The 27,559-nt window shown below is 36.7% G+C and overlaps 2 protein-coding genes across 3 annotated transcripts; one reads left to right on the forward strand and one right to left on the reverse strand.

Annotated features, from left to right (window-relative positions):
- Window positions 1-19: 19 nt before the first annotated feature.
- LOC141336607 (uncharacterized) lies at window positions 20-15,705 on the forward strand. 2 transcript variants are annotated; one of them, XM_073842306.1, is made up of 3 exons: window positions 20-168; window positions 1,237-1,897; window positions 14,014-15,705. In XM_073842306.1, the coding sequence occupies exons 1-3, from the start codon at window positions 84-86 to the stop codon at window positions 14,816-14,818; spliced, it is 1,551 nt and encodes a 516-aa protein (XP_073698407.1). In that variant the 5' UTR covers window positions 20-83; the 3' UTR covers window positions 14,819-15,705. The 2 variants fall into 2 exon arrangements, with proteins under 2 accessions (XP_073698407.1, XP_073698406.1); XM_073842305.1 differs by lacking the exons at window positions 20-168; window positions 1,237-1,897 and adding an exon at window positions 6,924-7,320 and having other exon boundaries at window positions 13,854-15,705.
- A 3,040-nt stretch (window positions 15,706-18,745) lies between these two features.
- LOC141336926 (uncharacterized) lies at window positions 18,746-27,164 on the reverse strand. The gene is made up of 2 exons (XM_073842648.1): window positions 27,149-27,164; window positions 18,746-19,881 (listed from the first exon to the last, which is right to left on the reverse strand). The coding sequence occupies exons 1-2, from the start codon at window positions 27,162-27,164 to the stop codon at window positions 18,746-18,748; spliced, it is 1,152 nt and encodes a 383-aa protein (XP_073698749.1).
- Between the last annotated feature and the right edge of the window lie 395 nt (window positions 27,165-27,559).

The raw sequence follows: 27,559 nt of genomic DNA on the forward strand, positions 1-27,559 counted from the left end.
ATCTTAAACAGGACAAAAGTGTCCAAACACACAGAAAACCCCTCCTGAATCAACTGAGATCCACGTGACACACTATTATAAAGATGCCGTTTATTAAAGAGGAGAGTGAAGACATGAAGATTGAAGAAACCTTCAGAGTCAAACATGAAGATACTGAGGAACAAACAGGTTGGTTTTCATTCTCAAAGCTAAACTGAATGAATGATATTTGTGAAGAATGTTTATCAGTGTCGTAATTAAAGCAGTTTGTGGACAGACATGTTGAGATCACATGACCAGACAAATAATAAAATCCTGCTTTCACATTGGACATTTGTTATTGTGGCATCATGTTTTTTAGGTTGTAACAATAATACAGATTGAGCCTGAACATTTCTGTTCTGTAACATTAAACCCAATATCTGCTTCTAAAATTAAAACCATTCATTTTTATCACTTAATTATTTAGCAGTATGTGTTGTGCCAATTTCCTATCCAATAAGTCAAGAGGCAGAAAGCTTTTAGTTATTTACTTCTTGCAAGAAATTTGGGCAATTAATTGAAATACAATTTCAGCTCATACTGCATACCTAAATGCTCATATACACGCAAAACTGTGGCAAAATGCTGCACTTGATTATTGATAATGATTATTCACATAAACCATGGTCAGTTATGTCTGAAGTTAACACAAACAGCTGAGCATGAAAATATGTGTGTAACAGTATATTGGATCCATGCAGCTCTTAAAACAACAACGGCTCACACTATTCCCTCTGCCATCTGTAATGATAACCAAACTACCCAAGACAAAAGCTTTTTTAGCTGTAATAATAAACAAATCAAGTTCAATTCTTACAGTGAAGACTATTCTGTTTTATTTTACATTTAATTCTATTTAATTTCTCTTTAGCTGTTAGCTCATAATTAGATAAAATAATAAGATAATACGAAATTTTAAGTAGGGAGGGTTAGTTAACACACAAGTAACCTATAACTGAACATTGTATGATATGTTATGTAATTCTTAATATGATTTAAATCTAATAAAAAAAATTATTAGAAAGTAAAAACAAAAATCCATTTCTTTAATATGAAATGCTTCCACTGTAGGGGGAGATGAGAGTATATTTTGAGATTACATGTAACGCCTCCTTTAATAGTTCAGTGTGTTTAAGATCTAAATGTTGCTGGGTTTGATGTTTGCTTTGACAAATTAAAAATGGTGTTAATTTGGATTTGTCTTTTTTGCATTAGACCTGATGACACTGAAAGAGGAGAGTCAAGAACTCAATGAAAAGGAAGATGATCTCCAGCATGAGAAACAGAATTTCATGGCTGGAGAAAAATCATATAGTTGCTTACATACTGAAACAAAAGCACAAAAGACGACAATAAAAAGAAGTGTTTTTACCTGCCAACAGTGTGGAAAAACTTACAACAGAAAGGAATACCTTAAAGTCCACATGAGAATTCACACTGGAGAAAGACCTTACAGCTGTCAACAGTGTGGAAAGAGTTTCATTCGAAAAGGAAACCTTACTTTTCATATGAGAGTTCACACTGGAAAGAGACCCTTTGTCTGCCAACAGTGTGGAAAGAGATTTACTGAAAGAGGAAGCCTTAATGTTCACTTGAGAATCCACTCTGGAGAAAAACCTTTCACATGCCATCAGTGTGGAAGGAGTTTCACTCAAAAAGTCAAACTTCAAAACCACATGAGAATTCACACTGGAGAGAGGCCTTATGCATGCTCTCAATGTGAAAGGAGTTTTGCACAAAAACACAGCCTTGATGCCCACATCAGAGTTCACACTGGAGAAAAGCCTTACACCTGCAACCTATGTGGAAATAGCTTCAGTCGAAAATCAAGCCTTGATAAACACACAAACATTCACACTGGAGAAAAACCTTTCATGTGTTCTCAATGTCCAAGGAGTTTTATACAGAAATATTCCCTTGTTGTCCACATGAAAACTCATACTAGAGAGAAAGCTTTCACCTGTCATGAATGTGGAAAGAGATTCACTCAAAAAAAACGCCTTCAAACACACATGAAGATTCACACTGGAGAAAAGCCTGATCAGAGTTTTGACGGACATTGAGTAGCTCGCTTACATGTACAGTACAATCACACCAGAGTGATTAGACTACAATTCGTCATGTGAGTAACTGTAAATATATTTATTGTTTTACAATTTTTTTCTGCTCACATGTGACTCAGATCTGCTTTTGTCATGTCAGTGTGAACAGAACAAATCACATGGAATTTCTTCCATTTGTGGTACTAAATCTGATAAAGGTCAGATGTTTTGCAATGTGACCGCAGTGTGAGTCACCTAAAAGATTTAACATACTACTCAATGTTATCAGTTGTGAAAGAACTCGAAAGCATTACAGTTACAACTCATTTTTTTTCACGTTTTGATGCAGCATTATGTTAAACTGCTTTAAATTAGTTTTTCCCCACATGATTGATTTTCCACTGTTTCCTCGTGTTGTTTTCCAAATTTGTGGGTTGACCAAACCTCTCTAACAGGGTATTTTCCTCCTGAACACAGTTGGGCTAATTTTAGGGTATTTTGACAGGCAATTGGGCAGATTTTGTTGTAAAAACCTGGAAACCCTGTTTGTATCATTTGTTTGCACATGATGATCAGTTCAGAACCATGATCTGTAGTACAGATCATGGTTCTGAACTGACCATCATGTGCAAACAAATGTGCAAACAGATTCTGTACACACTAGAAATCTGATATTAGTAACATTTAAAGCAAAAATGTAAACATTTACACTACAAACTCTGTTTAGTCTGTTTTTGAGAAGGTTTCAACATATTGTTCAGAAATGCAAACAATTAAAGACTGAAATTCTAAATTTGGTTTGTTTTGAGCCACAGGAACACAGAGAACCCTTTGTCATGGATACATTTTGATCATTCGAATTGATAGGAAACATCCTGAAAATTAATTTAGGTACTTTCATTGTACTTCTGCTTTTTTTTTTGCAGTAAAAAATGGCTCATCTTACCCCACTCTTCCCCTACTGTTTCGTATTTTCTACTTGCATGTTCATCACCTTCTCAGGGTCTTGTTGGATATATTACTTTACAAATTTATTGGGTTTTGTTCTCTATTATCACGCTGTTTAGGAAATGTTGAAATTTGTTACCGTAATTTGTGACTAAATGTCAGTATTTGACGTCAAATGGATGTTGGATTTTGGTTATTTTACAACACAACCTTAAAACATCAAAACTGACATTAGATGCATAACTGACAATGGATTTTGTTTGCACAACCTTGTAACCAAAATTGAACCAAATGTCTAATGGCACTGTGTGCCTGCTGGAACATGGAAATTAGATTCATGTATGAATACTCGTTTTTTTTTTGTTTAGTAAGCTTTAAAATTAAATATCGAATATGCCTTTAGGTCAGGGATGCGCGAACTTAGAGGGGGGTCCTAGAGGGAAGGTGTCCAGCAGAGTTCCAACCCCAACTGAACACAGTTACTAGACCTTACCAGGTTTTAGACATAGTCTCACATATTATATGTGCTACAGACTTTCAGCACTCAATTAGACAGCAACTCTGAATACCTCTGACATATTTTTTTTTTTTTGGTTGATTTATTTATTTTTTATTATGCAACAAAAGAACAACAAATACAAATGCAAAGACAGAATAAGAACAAAAGAAAATGAAAGGTACATACATTATTCCAAAGCATACTATATTAGCTTATTAGACTCCATTAAAAGAGTTTACATACACATCAAAATCTTTCCTAAAAATAAAAAAGGTAGTTTTCTTTAAACATTTACATTTATGAATGTACAAGAAATAGCAATAAATTAATAATACATTTAGAGGGAGAAGGGTCTGAATTCAAAGAGTAACCAAAAAATACATTTTACAGAAGTTTGCATTTTTTTTTTTTAATTGGAAAAGTCAACCCAGAACACAGTCTCACTTTTTAGATTGTAGAAGCGGCAGTCTGTGAACAAGACTTTTATTTTGATCCGGTGATGTGACGTCAAAAGTCTGTGCCGCGCTCCTGCACCTGTGTTTCAGCTGAAGAAATGTTTGTTTTTAATTGTTTAAATCACATTTGCAATGCGTTCTGTATACTCTACAGTATGGAAACATATCTTTTCCAAACTCTGATTCAATGATTCATTGGTTTGAATCGTGTTTGTGCATTTCTTGTTCTTTTATAATTTTTTTTCTTTTTTGTTATTATTATAATTATTATTATTTATGGTTAATAAATGTGTACCATGTGTTTTTAGTGATTCAAGGCCTCTAAGATCACTCTGACTGACTCCCTTAGTGCACTGAGATGCACCCAGAGATTTAGTTTCTTTCTGTTAATTATTCTCATCTTAAACAGGACAGAGTGTCCAAACACACAGAAGAACTCCTGGTGATCCACGTATCACAGTTATAAAGAGATCATTTATTAAAGAGGAGAATGAAGTTATGAAGATTGATGAAACTTTCTAAACATGAAGATGCTGAGGAACAAACAGGTTGGTTTTCATTCTCAAAGCTAAATTATTTTGTCCTGTACATTTTCTCAATGTTTTTTTTTTCCTTCGTTTCTTTTTCTGCTTTTAAAATGCCATTTTCTACTCTCATTCTGCTGCTCTGATACTACATTTAAAGAGTCATGTCTCATTTCATCAATCAATGTAAATGGCCACTGTTAAAACTGAGTAAAATTTTTGCATATAAAATAAATAATGTGGAAGTCTTTTGAAAATGGTACTTTTTTACAGCTGCCACAACTAATTGTGAAAAGTTCAGATAAATGTGGTCCATCTTGCTTTGATGTAATGCTGACTTATACAAAATAAACTCGATAACAGTCACTTTCACCCGAATAGGTCTGCCCCATTAACAATCAACTGAATGTTAGTCACAAAGCAGTTTTATTAGTCGGTTAATTGCAGAATAAAATGGTCCATGTCCATGATGGACTGATCGGTCTCTGGGAATACTTACAGTTTATCAGGTAGAAAATCTAAATGTTCACAACTTCAATCTGGTTTATCTGTATCAAAGGTGCATTTCTCTCTGAGGACACGTCACTGTACTGTGGAGATGGTGAGTCAGCACTGGCTGACACTAAATTTTAAAAATACAGTTTATTAATACAGATTAATATGGCTCCTTTCTCTTTTTCTGACACATTCATAGTCATTATTTTTGCTGGGTTTTTTTTTAAAGCAACTTCATCCCCATGTCTAAAGAGCTAATTATTCAGAACACTAAGAGGCAATGCGGCCATTAATACCTGTAAAACTTGAACATAATGCTCTACATATTACACATACTTTTTCAAGTATTGCAATTTGAATATGTATGACACTCAAAACTAATATATATATATTTTTAAAACATATGTCCTTGTTTGCTGTTGGAATTAAACAGTACATTGAGGTTGTTGATGTACAGTATTTACAGGAATTTGCCCAGATTTTCAGCGACTCTAATCCAAATAGCAGAACTATAGACTCATTATCACAGAGATCAGGGAAAGTCTGACCTTCATCCACTGCATTCATATTTAACTCAGATATTGATCAGCAGAAACAAAGACACCAATTAAAGAAATGAGGCAGAAGATAAAAGGTGACACAATGATTTCACATTTGTATTCATACGCACATTTAGCAAAATATATTCAGCTTAAATGTTTTGTCTATCTGCTTTTTTCTTAGGCTATGATTAAATTTAGACCAAAATTATATTTGATATTTAACCAATAATTATATTCTGCAGTAATTATTACTTGGAAGTGTTTATTTTTAATAACTACTTGCTTATTTCTGTGTATTTTTTAATCTTCAAGCAAGGTACTAGAAAAAGTTGTGTTGGGCAAATTACAGTCTTTTCTAAATCACCATATTTCTGAACATTTTCAGTCAGGTTTCTGTTCATAGCATTGAGTCTGCTTTGCTGAGGGTGCTAAATAATATTTTAGTTGCAAGCGATGAGCTGTACACTTATTAATTTCCAAAGAAGACATCGAGGCAGACTTCAGTGAGAGAGCAGCGTATGAATCAGACTTTTATTTTGGGCTAATGGTATGACGTCATTAAGATGCGCCGTTCTCCTCATCTGTTGTGATTCGCATGAAGAAAGGTTCGTGGTTTTAAAGTTTTTAAATCAATGAATTACAGCGTTTTTACAAGCTATGTAAAATAAATGCATCATTCTTAAATATAACATTGTAATGCTTTATTTAGTGTTAGTTAAATAAATCGTTAGCCTTTGATAACAGAGAAGTGCGTCTCAGTTCACTTTCTATATCATGAATCAATCGTGTGATGATAAGAAGTGATGAGAGAAACTGAGAATCCGAATCATTTGAATCAAATAATTTGTGAAATGAATAAGCGGACTACAAACGACAACAACAAACACAAACGAATGAATGACAACCGCAGATGTTTTCATGAAAGTGTAATATAGGCTATTAGTGTAATATATATCATGCCCCTTATTCTTTTTGCATTTGCACTACTCTATCCGGTTTGCACTGTGCCATGTGCCCTTACTTGTGTATTGTTTTTGTTTTTAATATATATTAAATGTATATTTGTATTTATTTGTATTTTTAAATTCCTACCTTTTGTATTTAATGTTACATGTATGCACCTAGGGTCTGAGAGTAACGCAATTTCAACTCTCTGTATGTCCGGTACATATAGCAGAATTGACAATAAAGTTGACTTTGACTTTGATATGATGTACAAAAAGTTGAATACCAAATGTAAGTTAAAACTAGCCTACCTAACTATGAACGATCTGTGTAATTTGTGTATAGTTATTATCAAATCTATTAGCTCTCACTCTGACTACTGAACTATGAGACGCACACAGAGATTTACTTTGCATTTATTTTATCTTTATTCTCATCTTAAACAGGACAAAGGGTTCAAACACACAGAAAAACTCCTGGAGAATCATCTGAGATCCACGTGACACACTATTATAAAGATGGCGTTTATTAAAGAGGAGAGTGAAGACATGAAGATTGAAGAAACATTCAGAGTCAAACATGAAGATACTGAGGAACAAACAAAGATGGTGTTTATTAAAGAGGAGAGTGAAGACATGAAGATTGAAGAAATATTGAAACATGAAGATACTGAGGAAGACACAGAGATGGTGTTTATTAAAGAGGAGAGTGAAGACATGAAGATTGAAGAAATATTGAAACATGAAGATACTGAGGAACACACAAAGATGGAGTTTATTAAAGTGGAGAGTGGAGATATGAAGACGGAAAAAACATTCATCAAACATGAAGATGCTGAGGAACAAACAGGTTGGTTTTTATTCTCAAAGCTGAACTCATTACAGAAATGAATTATATTTATGCAGAATATGTCACACGAGTGTAGAAATATTAAGACATTGGACAGAAGTGTTGAGATCACATGACAAATACTAAGCCTGTCTTCAATATCCTGCTTTCACACTGAGCATTTGTTACTATGAAATCATGCATTTATGTTGTAACAATAATATGGAAATAAGCCTAAACAAATATTTTTCAGTAATAGTAAACCCAATATCTGCTTCTAATATTAAAACCATTGTTTTCTAGCACTTCGGCTAATTATGCAAAATTATCTAAAAAGTTATTTATGTTAAAATTATTTGCACAATCCTTGAAATGTAAGTAATCACATTTGTCTACTGCATGCTGACTACATTTGTTCATTTTTAAGTATTTGGTAAGCGAATAAAACAGCCAGTGGACACTAGAGCTACATCTACATTAATCCAGATACAAAGGAAAAGGCGTTTTTGTTTTAAAATTTTCTCCATCCACCCTAGCGTTTTCCACCTTCTCGTTTTCAAATGAAAATGCATTAGTCACAACAAGATGTCACAACGCGGTATCCCGCCTGCAGAAATTCAATTCGTTAGCGGGTTGGGGATTCGCCTAACTTTAGCATGTATTATGGACAGCCGCTTCTGAGATGCTTCAGCGAGCCGCAGGTCGTCTCAGCTTTAACTAAAGAGTCCGCGAACTGCTCCAGAATCCATGCTGGAGACGCGTCATTGACGTGCGGTATAGAGGTTTCAAACACATGCAAAGTCGCGGCTGATGTAAACACAAATATTGACTAATGATCATCCGCGCACGCGTTGAAGCCGCGCCGTAGACGTGCAGTGCGTGGTAAGACATTTATTCATCATTCAGCGTAGATAGCTTCACTAGCCTTATGGTTTCGGGCATGTAAATAATAAATACATTAGCACAATAATGATAATATCATGTATCTGTGATCTCGCAGGCTGACGATAGGACCAACAATACTGTAGCGTTTTATTAACTCACCTTTAGAACTAAACGGTATAGACGAGTGTTTATCTCCATCAGTCCAAAACAAGTCGATCCATAATAAAAAAGTGCCTCACTTGGCTCCGGGGCGGTCGGTAAAAGCATCCTTTAGCGATCCAATGTGTTTTTGTAAGAAAAATATCCAGATTTAAAACATAAGAATCACTTTAATCTAGTTTGCTGCTTTGGGAAGGGCCGCAGCAGGGCGGAACATGGTCTATGCTGTTCGCCAATCACAACGCAGTGGGACTTCTGACCAATCCCAACACATTTGGTTTTTTGGAAGGTGGAACCCTGAACTAATCGAGCCCTTTGTGCCAGCCTGGGGAGAAAGCTATTGTAATAATTTAAATTCTGTAAAAAATAATAGGGCTGGGCGATTAATCGAAAAATAATCGAAATCGACATTCAGAACCTATAATCGTTAACATTTTTCCAGGAAGATTATTTCAATTACTTTCCCTTTAAAAAACACAAGCGCTCCGTTCCGTTATTCCGCCGACATGTCGATGGAGAGCTTAAACAGTATTTATACAGTAAAAAGTATTTACAGGATATACAAGGGTAATTTTATTTAGAGGAGATACTGCTTATTTTCTACTTTTAATATGAAAAACATTGAAAATTATTTATTTTGTTTCCAATAGTGCAAGTTATTTATTTTCACTAATTTAAGAAAAATGTGACTTTTCGTTTTAAGCAATGCTTGCTTTAATTTCAGTTGTTCAACACTCATAGATCAATTTCAATTATTTCAATTATTTTAAAATCAAGTAATGCACCCTTCATCCAAAAATCTCTCGCTTGTAATATGTGAACATATTTACTGTACAAAACTTGTCAGTGAACTAAGAGGGCAAAAAAATAATTATTATATAAATATAATTAAATATAATTTTATTAATAAATAAAATAATCGTTCATTAATCGTAATCGGGTTAAAATGTTCAATTAATCGAGATTTTGATTCTAAGCCAAATTGCCCAGCCCTAAAAAATAATGCATTTTTCGAACAACTAAGCATGACAGCATGTTCAAGTACACCTCCAAAACAAAATAAAGACTTTGTAAATGAGCATGATAGGACACCTTTAAACATGCAATAGTGGAACCATTGATTAAAAAAGGCAAATTTAGACTTATATAAACCAGCCATTTCTTCCCAAAGTGTTAGAGAAGGTTGTATTAATACAACTGCTGTCTTTTCTATATTTACATGGGTTTCAGGAAGTGTTCCAGTCATGTTTTAAATCCCATCATAGCATAGGACTTGTAAAAGTTTTTAATGACCTGTTATTAGCTACTGACTTTGGTAATTATGCTTTCCTCTTGCTTTTAGATCTTACAGCGGCATTTTACACTGTAGACCATAATATCTTGGTTTCTCAATTAGAAAATTGCATTGGTATTAAGGGTACTGCGTAGAAATGGTGTCCTCTTCAGCGTCCTTCTCGTGTGGAGTTCCTCAAGGTTTCATTCTTGGGCCTATTTTGTTCTCTATATATTTGCTTCACCTAGGGTCCATCTGTAGGAAGTATGGCATTTTGTTTCATTTTTATGCAGATGATTCTCAGCTTTATCTGCCTTTGAAAAGGAAATATGCAAAGTCCATAGCACCATTGTTGGACTGTCTTGAAGACATTAAACCTGGTTGGCTCTATTTTTTTTTTAAGTTTAATGAAGAAAAGAAAAGTTGTGGTATTTGGATCCAGGGGTGCTCATGACTCTTCTCAGTTGGATCTTGGTGTTTTAAGATTATATGTGAAGCCCAATGTAAAAATGTGGGTGTTAATATGGAGTGAAAACTGGATAAACAGGTTAATTCAGAAATTAAAGCTAGTTGTTTTCAGTTTAGGAAATTATCCAAAGTGAAGACTTTTCTATCTTTTAGTGACTTTGAAAGAGTATGTTTAGGTATTAACCAGGCTTCTCTCACACGTTTGCAGTTGGTACAGAATAGGCTTGGGCGGTATTACGGTAATATGGTATACCGCGGGATCTAAAAATAGCAACGGTTTCAGTTTCAATACCGTTATACCGTCATAAAAGAATGCACTTATATATGAGACAAGGATTAAATATTAAATATAATTTATTTAATGCCTAAAAATGCGTAGTGATGCGCGGATGGTGGTTATATCCGCGGGTCGGGTAATAAAAAAATGCATTCTGATTATTTGCGAGTGGATGAGATAAATCAATAATGATGGTAATATTAACTACATTTTCTAAAACATGAACGTGTTTTATGTACTTTTTTCATCAGGCAGACGATTTAATTTGTGTAGATTTTGTAGAAACGGTGACATTCCCTATAAAGTTTGAAGGGAGTTATGCCTGTGCTAATGCTATTGAGCACGGCAATGCAGTGCTCGGCTTCGCGTTTACCCACTTCTCTGATGCGCATCATTCCAAAATCATGACAGTCCACCGCATGAATAGCTAATTCAATCGCATTAATAAATTGAAATATTCTCTAAAAACACCCAGTAAAGACAGCGATGTGGTCAGGACCGTGGCGCCGCGGCAGCTTCTTTTGAAATATATTTGACGATGTGCCTAATGCGCCCGCTGTGTCCACAGATGCTGCCTGTTCATTCATACGCGAGAGCATGTCAGGCTAGGCACGCAGTGGTATAATAATAATTATTATTGATTATTTGAATCAGTAGATTATAACGAAAACAATACCTTAAAAATGAAAAGCAGCAGATTTTTACCATCAGACATTTCTTAAACTGGTGAACCCCTGTAAACTTCAGTCCAAGCATGCGTTTGAATAGTAGCTAAGTTCAGAACGGCTCTAATACAGAGAAAACCCGACCGATTTTGTCAGAGATTGCGGAGAGTCGCATCCAGATGTCAGTTATTCTTTTCTGCTTGGATTTGTCTTAAAATCATGAGTGATAAATATAAATGTGCAGCGATGTGCAGATCAGCTGAATCAATCTGCTGTTAAAAATGAACCATCCGTTTCATCAGGATTACAATAGGCTAAGTGTAATATGACGATCAGGTGCAGTTATCTAAATCAGAGAAAAATATAGGAGCGGGTGGATAATTTATTTGAAGTCATCAAGTGACAGCGTGGAGGACAAAGAGAGAGATGGCGAGTCACGCACCAAGTGACCTGGCGCGCGTTTCCCAAAAGCATCGTTAGCCAACTATGGTGGCAAGTTCCGTCGTTACCAACATAGTTCAAATATTCGGTGTTTCACGACACCAGTTCAAACCAACATTCGCAAACAGCGTCACAATCTATTTCTTCCATTTAAACTAAATATAAATGCTATTGTGCGTCCTCTATAAGCACCGTTTAGGAGTAGTGCGTGTGCATTTTGCCTGAGGGAACCCCGGTGTATGACGTAAGAGGGAACCCGTGATGAATCAAACATCAAATAAAGCGTAATGACAGGGGGGAAAGAAATGAGTCATTAGGTGCCATATTCAATATAGCTGCATTTTTGAGATCCCTAATCAGTTAAATAGTTTGGTATTCAGTTTCTTAACGGTATAGGCACAAGCCAACAGTTTGGTGACGCTGTCTGAGCCTTACGTCATTTTTTTATTTTTTATTCACGGTAATACCGTATACCGGGGTAAAATAGGGAGGAGGTTTGACGGTATCAAAATTTGGATACCGCCCAAGCCTAGTACAGAATGCTGCTGCTCGTATGTTGACAGGAACACAAAACACAAGAACATACTACACCAATTCTGGCACCTCTCCATTGGCTTCCTGTTCATTTTAGAATCAGTTTTAATATATTTTTGTTATAGTGTTTAAATCACTAATTGGACTAGAATATTCTGACTTAATACAGCTATACACTCCAACAAGAGCACTTAGATCCACTGAGCATTTACTTTTGGTTGTTCCTCATATAAGGTTAAAAACCAGGGGAACCTAGTCTTAAAACTCATCTTTACTCGTTGGCTTTTAACACAGTATGAGAGTTAAGTTTTTATGATTGTGTTGGACTCTTGTTTTACAGTGGTGTGAAAAAGTATTGGCCCCCTTCCTGATTTTTTACATTTTTTAAAGTTTGTCACACTTTAATGTTTCAGAGCATCAAACAAATGTAAATATTAAAGATAACACAAGATGCAGTTTTTAAATGGTTTCTTTAAATGAAGGGAAAACAAAATCCAATCCCACATGTCCCTGTGTAAAAAAGTGTTAAAACATAACTGTGTTTTATCACACCTGAGTTCAGTTTCTCTAGCCACACCCAGGCCTGATTACTGCCACACCTGTTCGCAATCAAGAAATCATAACGACCTGCCCGAATGAAGTAGACCAAAAGGTCCTCAAAAGCTACAAATTTTGAGATCCAAAGAAATCCAGGAACAAATTAAAAGGAAAGTAATTTAGACCTATTAGTCTGGAAAAGATTATAAAGCCATTTCTATAGCTTTGGGACTCCAGCGAGACATTATCTACAAATGGTGAAAACATGGAACAGTGGTGAACCTTCCCAGGAGTGGCCGGCCGACCAAAATTACCCCAAGAGTGCAGCGACGACTCTTCCAAGAGGTCACAAAAGACCCCACAACTACATCTAAAGAGCCTCCACAACTGCATGAAAGGAGTCTAAAGAGGTCCAAGACAAAAACCGCTGCTGAGCAAAAATAACATAAAGGCTTGTCTCAGTTTTGCCAGAACATGTCTTGATGATCCCTAAAACTTCTGGGAAAATACTCTGACGAGGGACTGATTGATTGCAGTTGTTGCTGCTAAGGGTGGCCCAAACAGTTCTTAAGTTTAGGGGGCAAACACTTTTTCACACAGGGCCATGTGGGTTTGGATTTCCCTTCATAATAAAAAACTTCATCCAAAACTGTATGTTGTGTTTACTTGGGTTATCTTTGATTAATATTTAAATTTGTTTGATGATCTGAAACATTAAAGTGTGACACATGCAAAAAATAAATAAATTAATTAAATAAAATCTGGAAGGGGGCCAACACTTTTCCACACCACTGTATGTGTTTATTGTTTAAAATTTAGTATGCTTGTACAGCACTTTAGTAAACACTTGTTGTTTTAAAGGTGATTTAAATTAGATAAATAAACTTTGACCTAACAGGTCAGTGTAACAGCCCGTTTTTTTGATTAGCTAACATAATTGCCCCCTTAAAACCTCAGAAAGAATTGTGTGATAAATTTTTCATCTTTTTTTCCTCATCGCTCTGTAAATTTGTTGCTTTTTATTCGGAGACAAAGATGGTACAGAAACATTGAGATCAGTCGGTATATAGATTATAGATATATATATATATATAGATCCTAAACTCTGTCATTAGATCTTCTAGATTTTTTTTATTTTTTATTAATTGTATAACAGCCAGCCTAAACTCTGTAGGGTACTGGGTGAGCAATATCAGGTTTGAACACCCTGGTATAGGATCTAGCATACATGCATTACATATCTACATGTTTTGATGTTAATTGTTTTGTGCCACTAAACTGGGGTTAACTTTTATACCTTTTTTTTTCACCTTAGACCGAACAGCGTTGAAAGAGGAGAGAGAAGAACTGAATGAATCTGAAGAAAAAGATCAGTTTGAGAATCTTAATTTCATATCTGGAGAAAAATCTTTTTGTTCCTTAGAGTCTGAAAAGACTTCTAAACAAAAAAGAGCTCAAACTACAGGAACTAGGAGTTATTTTTCTTGCGTTCAGTGTGGAAACAATTTCACTCAAAAAGGAAGCCTTAAAACACATATGAGAATTCACAGTGGAGAGAAGCCTTACACCTGCCAACAGTGTGGAAAGAGTTTCACTCTAAAAAAAAGCCTTAACACACATATGAGAATTCACACTGGAGAAAAGCCATACACCTGCCAACACTGTGGAAAGAGTTTCACTCTAAAAGGAGACCTTAACAGACATATGAGGGTTCACACTGGAGAGAAGCCTTATACATGCAAACAGTGTGGAAAGAGTTTCGCTCGAAGTGGAAACCTTAAAACCCACCAGAAGTTTCACACTATGGAGAACCCTTTTACCTGCCAACAGTGTGGAAAGATTTTCACTCAAAATGTACACCTTAATAGACATATGAGAGTTCACACTGGAGAGAAGCCTTACACATGCAAACAATGTGGAAAGAGTTTCGCTCAAAGTGGAAACCTTAAAATCCACCAGAAAATTCACACCATGGAGAGACCTTTTACCTGCCAATGGTGTGGAAAGGGTTTTAATCAAAAAGGAAGCCTTAACATTCACATGAGAGTCCACACTGGAGAGAAGCCTTACTCATGCAATCTGTGTGGAAAGAGTTTCAATGAAAAAGGAACCCTTAACAAGCACATGAGAGTTCATACTGGAGAGAAGCCTCACATATGCAAACAGTGTGGAAACTGTTTCAGTCAAAAAGGAAGCCTTGAAAAGCACATGAAGATTCATAATAGAGAAAAGCCCAACAGATCCCCTTACTGTAGAAAGAGTTTCAAACAAAATGTCTAGAACTGAACATTCAAATTCACATTTTAAAGCATTATGTTTTGTCCATAGTACACTATAAGCTCAGTCCAACACAATATAGCTAGTTGACCCAGTAATGCATAAAAGCACAAGGAATAATATGGATAATGGACAATGCGTTTGCTCCGTCTACAATGTAAGAACTTCACATTTGTCTATCATGAATTGAAAAGAGATCTCACAGGAAGTGCAGTTTTTTGGTTGAAACATAACATTTTTAACATCACCGTTTCGGGTTACAACTACAGCCCTTGTTTCCTGAAGAGTGAAGGAGACACAAGGACATACAGAGACAGGCTCCTCCCTCCGTTGTCTCCACCTTGGACTCTGTTCGTCATTTTCCTCTCGGATGTCCATTCTCCTCCTCCTGTTGTTCCATCAATGCAAGGGTGCATCTTCCAGAAGGGGGACGATATGCTAGGAATATGGACCTGTTTTTGTTTCTGTGTGCCCTTTTTTGGTCGAGTTCCTTTCCTTTAGTTCAGTTAGTCATTCTGTGCACCCCTGTTCCCCAGTTACCCCATATATTAAAATCAAAGTGCATTCTGTCTCTGTTGGGTCTCTATTTTCTGGTTTCTCTGTCTCCAGTTACCCACATGTATGTTAATAGTGTGGATTATGTATTATTATCTGTATCTGTGTCTCACTCTAAATTATTTTGTCGCTGTTAATTTTGATCAGTCTCAGATTTTATATGATTAGATGGCTTTGGGATAACCAACCATTTTTTATCTTGATCTTTATGTAGTTTATATGCTTGGCTTAACACTAATTCCTGTTTACTCTTAACTTATGATCTGTCTCTGCCTTCTATGTACCATTCTTACTGTCTATTGTAACAATGTGCAAAAAACAACAACAAAAAAATAGCTGATTGTTAGTGTCTTTAGTATTGACTTTTGACTTTGCTGCACAAAAACTCAGAGAAAATAGTACATGTCTCTGTTAAACAGGATCTCAGCCTAACTGAAAATCACCAGACTCCCTATCCCTATCAAAGAGGCTTAATTCTTGATTTTAGAAGCTGCTGATCTTCAGCATCACAGAGAGCAGCCAATCCAGAGCTCAGAGCAGCAGTGGATGTGACAACTACCAAAGCAACAACAGACATCCATGCATTCCAGTTAAACTTAGCTACTAATAGTTTTTAATTAATGTATTCAATTATATAAAAAGCATCAGAAATTTCTGTGTTAAATAACAAGGTTTCTAGGCAGTTCTGACATTTCTTCAGTGTTGAGAATATATATATATATATGACATTTCTGAAAAAGTAAATACATTAATAAACATTGTCCAGTTGTCAGGTGTAGAAGTGAAACGTTGTTTTATGGGGGAGATCAATACACACATAACTCATAATTATTTACAGGTAGAACACAGCAACAAGGCAGAGGTCAGACTAGTGAAGCATGTCAACATGGTCCTGCTGCTGACCAGACAGCTGAAGGTCCTGAACCTCTTCATGAGTAGCATGAAATAAACTGGCAGCAAACGTTTTCTGCACTTCAATGATAATACAACAAGGCCAGCCAAAGTCACTGACAGGCTGTACAGAAGTCTGCCCTGTCTTAAATCACCTCTTGTCCAAATTCTGTGAACCATATCAGCCTAACATTGTTGCAAAACTTGATGAGAGGATGCTTCTGTGGCCTGGCCACCTCACTTCCAGGGTGTTCAATGCTCAAAAACCCAGTTTTTTTTTTTTTTAAATGCTACCAGGCAAAGAGTTAAAATACTTTTGGAATGTCTTTTGTTTCATCAATCTTATCAGTACCTTAGAAATGTTTGCACTAATGTTGTGCACCAATGTAGGTTTAGCAACTGAACAAAGTACATCAAGGTGAGTTTAAGTAAACTTCAAAAACTATTGGTTAGTAATAGATACAATGAAAAAGTAGTCTTCTTCAATTTTTTTAAAAGAGTCAAGATAAAATTGAAAACCATTAAAATCATGTTGAAATGATCCTACAGGATATTTATGTTTTCTCCTATAAGACAATTTCTAATGGAACCCAAGGAACGCTTCCAAAGATGATAGAAATTCTTATTAGAATCCTTTGTTTTATGCTTTATGTAAGGGAATATTTTGCAGATTCTGAAAAGGAGATGTAAACTGTGGACTTTAACTGTAGTTCCTCACAAATTGTTGGGAATTAGCTCAAAAGGGAAATGTATATAAATAATTAATTTATGACTAATTATGATTACAATTATCAGCTGGCAGAATTAACTGTAGCAGAATTGAATATCGCCATCGACTAATCTGTTAGTCCAGCGGACATTCAGGTTAATTTCACAGCAACTCTAAGCAATGATATTTTCTTGGCTGCAAAAAAATTACATTCTTACAGTATTAATGCATTAGAGCACGTAGCTTGATCAGAATCGTAAAGGGACAATAATTTACAAGACAGAATCAGAAACCCATGTAATTTGTGCACAAGAGTTTATTAAGTAAGGACTAACACATAACTAATCTAAACGAACAAACATACAATCACTCATACATGGAGGAAGGGCAAGTCAGATTGGATGAATGGAGCCATTAGAGAAACAAGAAAAATGAGGCTATATGAAAAGAGTCAGTTAACCACCTGAATGAAGCCATTTGTGCCATTTTACAACGGGGTTTACAAATAAACTTTCTAAACAAATTAAACAAATATGTTTGCTTAGTTAAATGTATGATACTTGTATTTCCTTTGTCATTGACGAGTGTCTGGATGCAGTTTTGGGGGTAAGTCATGATGGTTTCAAGGTTTTAGAATTGGGATCTTCCAGGTTTGAAGAGCGATGAGTTCCAAAGGTGTCCTGACTCTGTGGTGATTGGGAGTTTTAGGTGGAAAGTGAAGAAGAATGATGAGCTGATAGAGAGAGAGAACCAGCTGAAATCCTGTGAACTTTGGGGAATAAAAAGACAAGGCTGGCACAGGCTTAGGGTTCTGGAGAGTTCTAGCTCATTTTCCTCAACTTCCTAGGAGTGCAAGGCCTGCCAGGCGCAGAAGCATCAGCTCTGGGACTTATCAACCAGAAGATAGCAAGGTGATGAGCCACGGGACTAAAAGAACTGAGAAAAGCCTGGAGAACTGAGGCGAGTCACTGTGTGAAGCCTTTATCTCTTATGGGGTTACAGTCAGGAGAAGATAATTGGCAGGCCAGGTTAATTGATAATTGGAAGGCTAGAGAGCCAATGGTGACTTTTGCTTTTGGAGGGAAAGTTTACTACTCTTTGTATGTAAGCATGGTATTTGCATAAGTAATGGGATTGGTTGTTCATGAAAAAACTACTAAAGATTCTTAAAACACTTATATTTTGCATAGGTATCAAAAGATAAGACAACATCTTTTAGATCATCAACAAATTCAACGAGACCAAACATGTTATATGTGATGTTATACTACATAGTGATCATAACACAAGCATAAAAACATTTTACAATACAAAAGACAAAATAAATGAACAGTAATATTATACACAATGATCTGAGGATATGTGTGTTCATTCACAGAAAGGTTTTTATAAGAATTAATGAAAGAAGTCAGTTCCTATGGTAGTATGTGTCCTTTTTTAGAGTATTAGTTGGGGAAAATTCTCTCTACATACTTTTGAGTCGTAAAGATTATCTGGTATGGCAAAGGAGTCCTGGATGACATAGTAAGACCATTTGTAGACATCATGGCAGCCAGTGTTGTGGATTGGGTGAAGGAGGTCTGTGATCATTTGTTAATCTAATGAAAAAATGATTATTTGGTGAATCTTCTGAGCTGTGTGTCCGATTGGTCCAGACCCTACATTGTTTTTTCTGAGCAACACATAGGCAACAAAGAATGTCGGTTTGTAGAGTAATTTACAACAGCTTCAGATGTGGCTCAACCAATCAGAATCAAGGCCCGGAACAGTCCGTTTTATACATTTTGGTTGAAACTCTTTCCACACTGAGGGGATCTGTCAGCCTTCTCTCTATTGTGGATCTTCATGTGCTTGTAAAGGTGTCCTATTTGACTGAAACTCTTTCCACACTGTTTGCATGTGTAAGGCTTCTCTCCAGTGTGAATTCTCATGTGCCTGTTTAGATTTCCTTTATGAGTAAAACTCTTTCCACACTGTTGGCAGGTCAAAAGGCTATCTTTAATGTAAATTTTCTGGTGGACATCAAGGTTTCCACTATGATCAAAACTCTTTCCAGACTGAGTGGTTCTGTAAGGCTTTTCTCTATTGTGGATCTTCATGTGCCTGCCAAGGTCTCCTTGTTGACTGAAACTCTTTCCACACTGTTTGCAGGTGTAAGGCTTTTCTCCAGTGTGAACTCTCATGTGAATGTTAAGCCATCTTTTACTAGTGAAACTTTTCCCACACAGATGGCAGGTGAAGGGTTTCTTTCCAGTGTGAACTTTCATGTGGTTTGTAAGTTTTAATTTTATGCGGAAACTCTTTCCACACTGATTGCAGGCGTAAGGCCTCTCTCCAGGGTGAACTCTCAGGTGGACTCTAAAGTTTCCAGGATTACTAAAACTTCTTCCACACCTTTTGCAGATGAAACACTTCTCTTCTGTGTGAATTCTCATGTGCCTTTTAAGGTTTTTATTTTCACTGAAACTCCTTCCACACTGTTGGCAGATGAAAGGCTTCTCTCCAGTGTGAATTCTCATGTGTCCTTTAAGGGTTCCTTTTAGAGTGAAACTCTTTCCACACTGACGGCACGTGAAAGACTTATCTCCAGTGTGAATTCTCATGTGACTTTCAAGGTTTCCTTTGTGCCTGAAACTCTTTCCACACTGTTGGCAGGTGAAACTCCTCTCTCCAGTGTGCATTTTCTTGTGGACTTTATATTCTCCTTGTTCATTGAAACTCTTTCCACACTGTAAGCAAGTGAAAAAACTCCTAGTTCTTGTCGTTTGAGCTCTTTTTTGTGTAGAAGTATTTTCTGACTGTAAGGAACAAAATGATTTTTCTCCAGTTATGAAATCATGAAGATTCTCAAACTGATCTTTCTCTTCAGTTTCATTCAGTACTTCTCTCTCCTCTTTCAGTGCTGTTGGGCCTAAGGTGGGAAAACAAAGAAATAAACGTTAACCCCAGTTTAATGCCACAAAGCAGGTGACATCAAAACATGTAGATACTGTATATAAGGCATGTATGCTAGATCTCATATCATGGTGTCCAAACCTGATCATAGTCGGCTGGTGTTCTATAGAGTTTAAGCTGGCTGCTATACAATTTATTCAATCTAATAATAGTTTAGGAAACCTAGATATAGACTGATCTCAATTATGATATACCAATTTTTATGTCTCCTAGGGGATCAAATGCAACTATTTTAATAGAGGCAAGGAAAAAAAGGAAAAGGGACAAACTCCCCACTCAAAGCCTATTTTGAGATATAGTTTAAAGAAAATCTGGTCTCTAACCTGACTTTAATCCCAGATTTTCTTAGAGTCTTTTGGAAACAGCCCCCAGAGCTTGACATAACATGACATAAACTGAGTTGAGGTTAGGAGACAATGCCAACTAAACCATAAGGGCAGTCACATGATTGGAGCTCCAGGGAGAAGCTTGCATACAGAAGCATAATACACCTGGTATGGTTGCCTCACGAAGCTCCATAGATTCTCAGAGAGGGGGACCCATATATATATATATATATATATATATATATATATATATATATTTTTTTTTTTTGGAAGCGCCGTGCTCATTGGAGATCCTCTAGAGCAGGGGTGACGAACGGCAGTCCAGAAGAGGTCCACAGACCTGCAGAGTTTTGCTTCAACCCTTAATCAAACACACCTGAACAACATAATCAAGATCTGAAGGGTTACTAGAAAGCTACAGGCAGGTGAGTTTTAATTAGGGTTGGAGCTGAAATCTGCAGGATGGTGGCTCTCCAGGATCGGAGTTTGTCCTCCCTGCTCTAGAGTGAACGGAGCACTGCCAAGCTCAAAGACAGAAGCAGCCTAACAGGAAGGGGGAAAAAGCCTAAGAACCTGATATGACTGCGCACAGAAATCACAGAGAAGACCTTAGCTCTCAAATCAAGAGAGCAATGCTCCATCCGAGACTGGTAGCTTTATCAGACATTACATGCAGACTAAATTAAAATAACATTGAAAAATTTAAAGCTGCAGATTCATTCACTGATGAAACACAGCTGTTTCTTGGAGACTCACACCAGTTCTGTTGTGGATTTTGTTGGATATTATTTTGTAGTAGGCTACATTTAAAATGTAAACTGTTCACTTAATGTTACCTTTTTGTTTAACTTAAAAATGTGGATGTTCAGAGAAAATAGGATTCTTGCTCATATTTTAAACATGAAAAACAATAACGCTCACAGCATGTTTCTGTATTAAAGAGTTTCTGAAATCAATCTCTATGTACAGTCTGTCAACATTTGATCTTCATGCTATTAAGTGCTACAAATCTACTTCAAAGACACAATGAACAGCAGCATGATTTGCTAAAGCAGCACTCTGTGGGCATTCAATCATACGTACGCTGCTGGTGTGAATGCAGTCAGGTTTCACTGTAAAATTGAGGTAACTTAATGTAATTTGACCATTTACTCACATTTAACTGTTTTTATACTAAAAGTGGCATTTTGCTCGTCAGAAATACTTACTTTAATGTTACTTTAAGTTGGGGTAGAAATGAATAAATGCCAAAGCTCAGCATTTTGTTCATGTACCCCTCCATCAGTTTGAGAACTACTGGTTTATATTGTAAAATACAGTACTTTCTTTATAAGTATGATCTACTGCTCCACTCTGATGCTCCTGAACAGCGGTCATTTATTTATTTATTTTCTTAATTATACTGCTATTATTTGAATTATTTTCTTAATTTCTTCTCTTTATCTATTTGTTTATTTTATACATTTTGTTCCTTCTTCTTTCCATTTTTCCTATTTCCCCCCTTATTCCCTCCTTTTTTATATTTTATATAGAAGTGATAGATATAGAAGTGAACAACTAATCTAAACTAATTGAACCAGTCAAGTGCTACTCCTCTAACGCCATAATGATGTAATTTCTCCAGAAGGATATTAAAATCAATAGTATCAAATGCCTTGGATAGATCAAGGAAAACACCAACACAGTCACCCTGGTCTAAAGAATCGTTAATTTTTTCTATAAGGTCTAGAACAGCCATAAAAGTAGAGTTCTGTTTCCTGAAACCATACTGTGAACTTGTGAGAATATGAAGCTTATCCAAATATTGACTTAACCTAATGTGTACCACTCTCTCTAATACCTTAGACGGAGATGGTAGAACAGAAATTGGACGATGATTGCCCATATTGTTTTTATCGCCTGATTTATAAATTGGAGCAATTCTGGCTATGTTTGTCGTACTTGGCACCACACCATGCAGAAGTGATAAGTTAATGCAATATGTTAGTGGCTGTGCTATCATGTCTGCAACAGCTATCAGTATTTTTACTGCATATTCCATCATCCCCTGCTGTTGTTCTTCAAATGTATAACAAGGGTTACAGTTGTAACCCAAAATGTTTTGCATGTTTGCAGGCCAATATTTGAATGAAATGGGTAAAAATTACAGCTATTTTCATTATTTACATTTTTTTTACACACCTTCTGTTCACTCAAAATTGAATATTCAAACAGACCATTGTTTAAATGTAATAATAATAAACAAAAACAAAATAGTTTTAGGCTCAGCCTTAAGGTTAAGCTTAAGCATCCAGCTATCCCAAAAATGCACTCCTCCATCCAAGGCTGTGAATAGAGCAAGCTCAGGTCGCAGCACCCCTAACCCATGGTCATCAGGATGCATCACAAGAGCATCGGCAGCAAGTGGTGGACGAAGTACACAAATCAAGTACTTGAGTAACAGTACAGATACATATAATACAATATTACTCCAGTAATTTTTCAATTTTACTTGAGTGAAAGTACAAATGTACTACATTTTTTGAGTACTTAAAGTACTGAACTATTTTGCAATTTATTTAAATAGGCTACTTAATTTTATTTATATTAGCATATTTTTTTTTCTAATCCTACTGTTCAAAAAGATTTGAATTTTCCCAAAATAACCACTAACCTATATGGAGTCAAGATATATTTTTGTTGTTGATATGGACTACTTTGACGAGAGTGATGTAGTAATGTTCACTGTGAAGCTTACATTGCGATGTACCTGAGAGAAAACTGATTTGACCATCTCATTTTCACCAGTAAGAAAAAGTGTTTTAAAGCTTGTTTTGCAGAACGTCAGTTATAAATGAAATGAGAATAAGGCTTGAAGTTAGGAAGAACATTTTAAGGAAAATGTAATCATTTTTTTAATCATATTTTTATTTTTTCTCAAACATTGTCTGTGGTGTAAAAACACCCTCATAGGGCATCACTTCCCACTTTGATAATTACTGTAGTTACCAATCTGAACATCACATCTTTTCTTTTTCCCTCAGATGCAATCTGTCTCAGTGGTTGATTATAAATATTTGGACTTCATATCTGAAAATTACCTCAACTTAGCACCAGCAAGCTTGTTAGCTAGACAGTTCGCATCAGCTAACAATATTTACTTATTTTCAGTATGGTTATAAATAAACATTCATATCTATCTACTAGGCTAGTTGATCCAAACAATATATAAAAAATTATACTGTTAATAAACAATATAAAAACAGACGTCACATAGGGCTAAATGTGTAGCATTTTTATAATATGTTAAGGTTACAGCAGTGAGGAATATGAACATGCGTGAGTTATTTTATTTAATCTGTGTTATTTTAATGTTTAGTTTTTTGACCTAAAACATTGAGACTAGTGATGTGCGGGTCGTCTCATAACCCGGGGGTCGGGTTAGGGCGGGTAAAGAAATTGTCACTTTATTTGCGGGCGGGTCATTAAAAAAAAAAAATCTATGTATGTTGCATGCAATTCCCTATAGCCTATATTACATAGCATTATATATTACATATTTTTCTTTAATAAGTTCTTTAATAAGGTTATCAACATGTCACGTCTCGAAAGCGCCAAGCAGCTCCCGCTGCCAGCCACAAGCAAACGCACATTTAGCTCTGCAGGCCTGGTGCTATTCGTATTTAAATCTCCTCTGGTGCGCATTTTCCTGCATTAGCCAAAATCATGACAGTCAACCACATACAGTCATATGTGAATTAATTTAAATATTCGCTAAAAACACACAATAAAGACATCAATGGCGCAGTCAGGACTGTGGCTCCGGCTTGCTTTGAAATGTATTTGGTTAATGCGCCTGATGCGTGTGCGCCCGCTGCGTCTCCCGCACCCTAGTCATTTTAAACAGTACATGCCTACAATACCTTACAAATAAAAATGAGCAGATTTTTATTATCAGAACTACCTTAAACCAGTGAACCTGTAAACCTTTCAGTCCAAGGATCCAGTAAACGAATGCGTTCAAAGAGAAAGTTCAAAATGAATAAATGAAGCATATATACCCACTTTTCTTCCAGCACCACCAACGTTACACCACTGATTATCTTGTTATTAATATGATTTGATTTATGTTTCACATTCATAATCGTACAGTATGTTGTTGCCAGTTTAAAGGGCGATGTTTCCAAGCACTTTCCGGCAAAAAAATAAATAAAGCTGTTTTCATTTGCATTACAATGCATAGTATGTCTGTTTAATGGTCGCGGCGGCGAGGCAGGGCGGGTTATAAAAATAAACACAGTGGTGCGGGGCAGGCTGGGTCGGGCCAAATAATTTCATAATTGCGGGACCCGTGGGTTGAAAAAAACCCTGACCCGCGCATCACTAATTGAGACAATGATGTTGATGTGTCTGCATTCAATCATTTCAGTGTAGAGGTCTGCATTCCCGCGGGAACCGCGGTACCCGACTAGATTTCTTGTGACGCGGGAATAAATTTCCAAATAAAAGCGGTTGCGGTCAGAAACTCTGGTGTAATTTGAACGGGAGCGGGCGGTAACAATATCCCGTTCCCGACGTCTTTTCTAAACAGCAAATCTGCGCTTTACTCATTCCTATCGAGCACCTGAGGCTACAGCCTGCGCTCAATACTGTTATGTCCAGTGCTTTCTGCGTCATGCATTCTATTGGCAAGGTCTCATAGGCGTGGAAAGTTGGGGTAACCTACTGATGGTGTTTTTTCTGTGGGCAACTGTTTATCAGTTTTATCAGCGTTACTCAAGAGCGCAAAGCCACCTTTGGAGTGCCAAACTCTTCATAAGGTTATGCTGATTTTTCGCAAACAGTGGTTAACCACTGATAGATTCAGTGCTGTTAACTCCAGACCTGAGCCCGTCTTTTTACCCCTTTGCCAAAACAACTTATATTACTGTTTTGGCAATTAAAATAGTTCAGTTTAGCAAGTAATGGCAAAGTGGTTATAATTTCATTTCTTTTTTATTAAGTTAATTTAGAAGAAAAAAAACTGTTTGGAGCATTTTTTTTTTTGTTCATTAAACGTAAGCTGTTTCTTAAAGTAAGGACCATGCAACCGGCGGCAGACAGTGAGTTGACCTACTTTATGTTTGATTTTGCCTTCACAAATCATGAATTGGCTAAAATAAAAAATATATATATTTTTTGAAATGGTTAAATGTGAGATTCTGGAAACGAGAACTAAATTTAGCGGGAATGGTCGGGTCGGGAAGAAAATTATTCTAAGCGGGCAGCGGGTGAACAAAGCGTGAATATATAGCGGGAGCGGGTGTATGCGGAATAAAACCTCGCGGGAGTGGGACTAGAAAAGCAGTTATTCCTCTATTTCAGTGGGCTTAAATATATCACCCTTTACAGCAAATTTAAACAGTAACAAACAGCAAACAACTGACAGTTACAATAATTAATCCTAGAATTCGACATTATAACTTACTGTTCGCAGCATCAGTCGCGCACGCACTCACAAGATCTCACGGTTCTTATTTGTGAATCGCACTCGCTCTAAATAGCTCATTTGAATCAGTGAGTTGTCAACTCGAGAACAGCTGCAATTGGATCAGTCTAATATGTGAATGAATCGTTTGGTGCAATTTGCGAAATGATTTAACAGGTTCATTGAAAAGAATCAGTTTGTTCATGAATCAGACACTGCTTCTACGTCTCGGAGCATGTGATATATTATAAGGAGTAATGACATGTTTTATGAAATGTAAAAAGTACGATCTTATGCTTTGGAATGTAGTGAAGTGAAAGTTACTTACAATAAAACTACTAAAAAAATTAACTTAAGTACAGTAACGAAGTACAACTACTTTGTTACTGTCCATCACTGCCGCCAGCTCCCGCTCTCCTCCCCTTCCAACTGAATGTCAGCACGCTGATGACTGCAGCCCACAGCTGACTGCAAAAAACAATTTGCATCCCATGCCTCACCACACTCCTAACTCAGAAGTCACTCATAGTGTGAGTATGCCACTGCCTTTGGCACAAGCTACAGTACCAGCTATTCCCTCTCTCCTTCCCTCTGTTTTCCTCCACCCCAGGAATCACCCATAACACGAGCATGGCTCCACTAATGGCGCCATCTACATCACCATCGATTCCTCTCCTTCCCTCTGTTTTCCTCCACCCCAGGAATCACCCATAACACGAGCATGGCTCCACTAATGGCGCCATCTACATCACCATCGATTCCTCTCCTTCCCTCTGTTTTCCTCCACCCCAGGAATCCCCAATAGCACGAGCATGCCTCCACTAATGGCGCCATCCACATCACCATCTATTCCTCTCCTTACCTCATTTTATTTTCCCCCAGCATTTTTCTCATTAGGCCCATCGGCGTTGCAACCAAAAAAATTTTAGGTAAAAAACACCTCATAATCCATCTTTCATCCTCACATAATTCCCAGTTTCCGAGCATTAAGATTCTCATCCCGCTCAAATAATTTTCTCTCCACTATCATGACATTTACCTAGCCATCACCCTGATCAAAGAAGCAGGTTGCAGTGCTTGGCTGGCCAAAGTTCACATTACATTACGCAAGGCCGCCCCTTCATCTCCCAGCTCTTCTCCCTCGCATCCTCCGCAGACACTTTGGAAGACCAAATATTCCTAACTAACTCATGCCCAATTGATATACAGCTATTTACCAATGCTGCCCCTTTCATCTGGTTTGGAGGTTTTCTCCAAAGCCCATCTCCGCCCTCCATAAAGGCTACCAGTCCATCCACACCACCCGCACCCTAGATGCAATGTTTATCTTGGCTTTCTGCGGTTTCAGGATTTTCGGAAGGAGCTCACACGGATAATTAACACAGCCAATTCTTCATCAGTAATCACACTCCCTATCCAATCAGCACGAGAAATAACCGAAGCAGCCCTACCTTCTTCATCTCCCATTTTTCAGCACCCTTCCACCACCCCGTCTCCTCACCTTCAGCCCGAGGGCAAGAGAAGTGCCCTGGGCTCGGGAATTTCTGCCGAGCTTGGAACCCTCTCCCGGACAGCACACCAGATATGCCTAACCTTTCCCTCAATTTATGATCCGTAAGAGTGAACTTGAGAAAGACTAAATTAAAAATTAAAACAGAACATTTGTTGATTTGTCTTTTGTTTCGTCAATCTAATTAGTTTCTTTGAAATTTTTGCACTAAACTCACTCAAGGTGAGTTTAAGTAAACTGCAAAAACTATTGGTTAGTAATAGATGCACTGAATAAGTAGAATTCTTCGAAATTCTAGATGAAATTGGATCTCATTAAAATCCTTTAGAAATTATCATAGGGCATATTTATG

This window comes from Garra rufa, chromosome 6, assembly GCF_049309525.1.
Source record: "Garra rufa chromosome 6, GarRuf1.0, whole genome shotgun sequence".
In the NCBI taxonomy this organism is placed as follows: Eukaryota; Metazoa; Chordata; class Actinopteri; order Cypriniformes; family Cyprinidae; genus Garra; species Garra rufa.